This window comes from Alligator sinensis, unplaced genomic scaffold (assembly GCF_000455745.1).
Source record: "Alligator sinensis unplaced genomic scaffold, ASM45574v1 scaffold292_1, whole genome shotgun sequence".
NCBI lineage: Eukaryota > Metazoa > Chordata > Crocodylia > Alligatoridae > Alligator > Alligator sinensis.
This window is the reverse complement of record NW_005842509.1, coordinates 1,084,790-1,090,489: the sequence shown is the minus strand read 5'-3', so window position 1 is coordinate 1,090,489 and position 5,700 is coordinate 1,084,790. Positions and strand designations below refer to the sequence as shown.

The window sequence follows — 5,700 nt, the reverse complement described above, 5'->3', positions numbered from 1 at the left end:
TGCGATTCCTTCTTTCTAAGATGGATTTATTTATGGACCATGTAAGATTGACATGTCATTTTCAGTTATCCATGTCAAGCATCAATGAAATGCATAGACTATTGACTTTATGGTTGAGGCAAGGATTTTTGTGGGTGATATCTTTTGTTGGACCAATTGCATGGTTAGGAGACTTAATCTTTTCAGTGCAGTGCACTGCATTTGAAAGATTGCCCAAGTCTATCTCAACAATGCAGTTGGTCCAATAATCCTTGTCTCTTGCATATTTCCTGGATTATCATGGCTATAACATTTCTCCATCTTCCTTACAATTATATTTTCTTTTACCTCTAGGAAGTAAGGAATGCATTCTCTTTATTTAGGAGATTAAACAGTTTATTATTTTTCTAAAATTTTACAATACAGAGACCGAGGCCCAAAAATTATAACAGTTTAATAACTCTATTTTGTGGATGAACAATTAATTATGCTGGCAAATTTAAAACAGACACATACATACTACATACACCCACTGCCTAAGCTTGCACATTTTAACTCATTGGAAATGCTGACTGCATATAGCTCCATGATCTCAAAAAAAACCCAGTATAGTCAGGAGTGCCTACAGTTTAAATAGCCTCAAAACAGATTTAATTTTATTACAGTGTGGCTTCCCAAAGTAACATATCAATCCACCTGATAAGATTTAGATTTTTTTTTAAAGACAAACCTGCTGTAACCTATAGCTCAGATTTTAAAAGTTATCACAAATGTATGATTTTTAATACTATTACATACGACTGAGTTGTAATTGCAACAAAATGTAAAATTTTTACAGTGTTCTGCTACAGTAATCCACATAGGGACTAATGGTAGTTTTCATCTGGATCCACAATTTAGCAACAAATACAGATTTTGAGTATACTACTACATTTATGAGAATCTAAACCACAGAATATTTGGTCTATGGTACAATAACTAATATAGAATGACAAAGCAGATTTAAACACATCTATAATTTGATTTTTCAAGCATAGTCTAAATCTAATCCACAGTTACAAGACTTGCTAATCAACAGTAGACGTCAGCTTTAAAGTTTTTTTGAAAATCAAATGATACTGTATGTACATACGCACAACATAAAGAGCCTCTTAATAAAAAGCATTTACTCTATTTTATAGTTGTCTTTGCTTGAAAAGTTATTTTTCATACACATTTAACATTCTAAATCATTGATACAATAAATCAGTGAATTTACAGAATGGCAAATTTCTCAGCAAGACCATGCTGGAAATACTTTGAAATATTCTGGGGTTTGTGTGCGACTGTTTTGCTTTTAGAGTACTCCTGAATATCTATTTTGGAAACTGGCAATTAAATGTCAAAATGCATAAATCGCATCCAGAATAGAAACTCAACCCACAATACCTGCAGATATTTCTGCTACAAACAATCTTCTGTAACATACATTTATTAAATACAATACTTGTTTTACAACTTTAAACCATGCTGATAGCATGGAAAGGTTTTTACAACATGGAAACAGTTTTCATTCAGATAACTGGTGAATAAATCCGTGTCATAATTTAAGAACTCATCGATAAACCCAACCATACAAAGGTGCTCAACTACATTTTCTTTAAATAAAAAAATACTGCATCTTTCAGACATTGGTAAGAACAAATAGAAAATTAATGGTCATAGTCTTAAAAATTCAAGTTGCAAATTACTGAAGGCCACTTAAAATAACTGATTAAACAAAAGTGAGCATAAGCCACACACCCAGGACAGGTTGATGCACAAGCATAAAATGCAAAACATAAAAAGTGGTGTAACAGATCAGATGGAAAAGAAGCTTTTTAAAGGGTCATTTCCTGTTTCACATACTTTTTCAACCTAACCCTTTTGTTTTGCATTGTGTACAAGTTGTGAAAGAAATGTCATGTTACCAGGTCTAGCTTTTGTCTTTAAATCACTATGATATCAATTGCAAGCCATCATTCCTTTGCATTAAAATATATACAATCTATACATCATTCAGTTCCCCTCATTGAAAATATGTACTGTACAGTCCTACATGATAAAAGCAACATTTCCAGAATAATTTAAGCCTTCATCACTGGATCAGTTCTACATAGTTTGCAGGGTATAAGCCAACTTGTCCGCTGTCTAGACGTCCTTTGCACCAACCTTGTTCATCTTCATCTTCTGTTTTAGTTAGTTCATCCCCTGTAAAATAAATGTCATAGTTGACATACAAATACATCTGGGTAATAACAGGATAACACTCAAGTCAACTAGATTCTAGATGTCCACACCTCTGCTCACACAAACCGGCCACATCACTGCTTTCCAAGTCTGCTCTCATCTAGAGGTGCACCGATACGTCGGTCCCATATCGGATCGGCACCAATATTGGGAAAAATTGAGAGCATCAGCAATCAGCTTATTTTGCCTGATATGGCCAATAAATGCCCCGTGCACGCACACAGCCACAGCATGCACGCAGCCAGGAGCACAGCCCAGCAGCTTGGAGAGCAGCATTGGCCGGTAAGTCTGCTGTGGGGGAAGGGAAGGGGGAAATCAAGGCCCACGTGGTGAGGGAGGGAGTGGGGCTGCAGCAGGCGCTGCTCAGCCAGGGCAGTGTGGGGTGTGGGGCAGAGCCATGAGCAGCTCACCTGGGGGGTGGCTCTCGCTGCTGTGCACACCCTGGGAGGGTATGGGGGACATGTACCCCCAGATCTATGTGGGGTAGGGTGGGCTGGGGCCAGGGTGGCATTGGGCTCTTCCCAGAGGAGGCTGGGCCGGACTGCACTCAGGGTGGGTTGTGGCGGCGCTGGGAGTGGGGCTACAGGGGGGAGCTACGGCAAATTTTGGGGTGGCTGCAGCTCCCCCATAACCTCCAAGTGCTGCTGCCACCCACCCCAAGCACAGCCCATCCCAGCCCCCGCTGGGAAGAACCCAGTGCCACCCCAACCCCAGCCCGCAGCAGCCTGCCCCACCCCATACGCAGATCTGGGGGCACATGCCCCCATGCCCTCCCAGGGTGCACACAGCAGTGGGAGTCACCATCCGCTCCCCGCACCCCCAGACAAGCTGCTCACGGCTCCACCCCGCCCCAGCTGAGCAGCACCTGAGCCAGCCCCACTCCCTTCCTCACTACAGGAGCCTCGATCTGCCCCCTCCCACGCCCCTTCCTTCCCCCTTACGCAGATCTGGGGGCACATGCCCCCATGCCCTCCCAGGGTGCACACAGCAGTGGGAGTCACCATCCGCTCCCCGCACCCCCAGACAAGCTGCTCACGGCTCCACCCCGCCCCAGCTGAGCAGCACCTGAGCCAGCCCCACTCCCTTCCTCACTACAGGAGCCTCGATCTGCCCCCTCCCACGCCCCTTCCTTCCCCCTACAACAGACTTACCAGCCCAATGCTGGTCTCCATGCTGCCCGGCTGCATATTGGAATCGGATCAGTATTGGCCAACATGGCTCTGTGGCAGGGCACTGTTTGTGCCTTTAAGGACTGAAGCCAAGCAGCCAGCAGATGCCTGATTAAGGCAGCCATTTTAGATTCAGGGCTACCTATATAAGCAGGGCATTTTGCTGCTGGCTGGAAGTGCAGCAACATCACCTTGCTGTGAGGCTTCATGGAATACTCTGGAGGTAAGGGAGAAGTTGCAAGGGATGGTCAGGAAGCTCCTGGCCCTGGGCATGACCTAAAACTGCACCCTGCTGGGAGTGGGTGGTCTGGTGGGGCTCTCAGTGGTACAGGAGCCCCCAGGAAGTGCCGGGCCAGTTACCACCCCGATGAAAGGCGGGCTGGGGCACCTTTAACCCCAGCTCCCACAACTGGGTGGGTTAGCTGCTAGGAGGGCCCAGAGGGCAGACCCCAGGAGATGGAGTGGGGCTAGAGACTCAGATACTGATAGAGGGAGTACCCTCGACTGGTCAACACTGGGGCCAGGACCAGACCAGTCATAAGGGCCAGGGGACCACTGCGAGGGACACCCAGAGCTAAGAGGGCCTGGGGTTTCCGACTGGCCTTGGAGGTGAGGCCAGGGCCTGTATGACCAAAGGTCCTGGGGGGACCACACCCCAGAGGGGAAAATAGTTTCAGGGAGCTAGATAGCCTGAATGAAGAGATCTTGGAGGGGTCCTGATAGGAGGATTCTGGGGCCCAGTGTGGGGCCGGTGACAGTAACAGCTGGATGCCATCTGCAAGGCTTGGGCTGCAGTTAGTGCCCCCTGGCATCAGGGCAGTAAATGGGAAGCCTCCCGCTTAATTAACAACTATTAATTAAATATCATCAAGGTGTGGTGGACGAGAAGACGGGAGGTTAGCCCAGAAACAGGTGGACGGGCCAAAGACAGGTTACAGGCTCCTTAAAAATAGGCCATCGGTATCAGCCAAAAAACCCTCTATTGGTGCACCCCTACTCTCACCACTTTGATACTAACAAAAGCCAACACTTACAAATGCACATAAAATATCAAAGTAGCCAATATATATCTCAAGATGCTTGTTGGGAGGGAGGTGCCTAGGATTAAAATAGCATCATGCTGATATTTTGAAAAACTAACATTTCACTGTACCAAAATGCAAATACAATTTTAAGGACTACATCAAGATTAGTGTCGCTCTTTCCAATGAGAGGATGACCTGCATCTCATCAGAATGCAAACACACAAGGCAGGTCTGACTAGTATAGCCACTTTCATCAGGCCAAAAAGGGCAACAGAAGCTTTCACTCCACACTCTTAAGATTTATAACTATGAACAGAATCTTCAATTTCAAGTAAAATAAGTTTTATATTTTGGTGGGCAAACACCTTATTTATTCACATATTACAGTCAGCTTTCCCTGAAAAGCTAGCAATTGAAAATTGGGCTGCATGTCTAAACTACAAAACAGATTCCTAAAGTATGGTTAAAAAAAAAAAAAAAGACCTATCTTTATTATGCCTTCCCAAAACAAGGTACATGCCTTGTTTAGGGACAGGTAGTGTATGAACAAGTGCAGCATATAATACCCCATTATATATGAACACAATATTTTATAAATTAGAAAAGCATATAGGGAAAACAAATCTAAACTACAGTATTTACTTGAATGTAAGGTGACCCTGAATTTAAGATGACCCCCCCCCAATAATTAGACTATATAAGGAAATTTTATCATTTTTGATAATGTTCTATGTATTGAATCTAAATATTGGAGGGCTGTCTTTAATTCGTCCTTCCCACCACTGCAGGGGGGCCAGAAGTGGGGAGGCAGGTGGTATGGGAAGTCAAGCAGCTTGGTCCCTGCTTGTTCCTGCTCCCCTGCCTGCCACCCCAGCCTCTGCTCCATGCTGGCAGGCTCTGTCCCCGTTCTAGCCTAGGGAACTGAGTATAGCCCCAACCCAGCCCAGCTGCTGTAGAAGCCTTGTGGGCTGCATGTTGCTCACTGCAGGGGGGCCAGAAGTGGGGAGGCAGGTGGTATGGGAAGTCAAGCAGCTTGGTCCCTGCTTGTTCCTGCTCCCCTGCCTGCCACCCCAGCCTCTGCTCCATGCTGGCAGGCTCTGTCCCCGTTCTAGCCTAGGGAACTGAGTATAGCCCCAACCCAGCCCAGCTGCTGTAGAAGCCTTGTGGGCTGCATGTTGCTGCTGTGGGGCTGTGCTCAGTGTCCCAAGCTGAAATATGGAGGGAACCTGTTAGCATTGAGCAAAGGTAATTGGGGGGGG

At 45.5% G+C, this 5,700-nt stretch overlaps 1 protein-coding gene across 9 annotated transcripts in view; it reads right to left on the bottom strand.

Annotated features, from left to right (window-relative positions):
• Positions 1-363: 363 nt before the first annotated feature.
• Positions 364-5,700, bottom strand: part of PACSIN2 (protein kinase C and casein kinase substrate in neurons 2) — a 138,380-nt gene continuing 133,043 nt past the window's right edge. For all 9 annotated transcript variants that reach the window (XM_006031536.3, XM_025213209.1, XM_025213210.1 and 6 more), the window contains one exon: positions 364-2,208. In XM_006031536.3, coding sequence (XP_006031598.1) covers positions 2,096-2,208 — 113 coding nt within the window. In that variant the 3' untranslated portion in view covers positions 364-2,095. The remainder of the gene's footprint in view (positions 2,209-5,700) is intronic.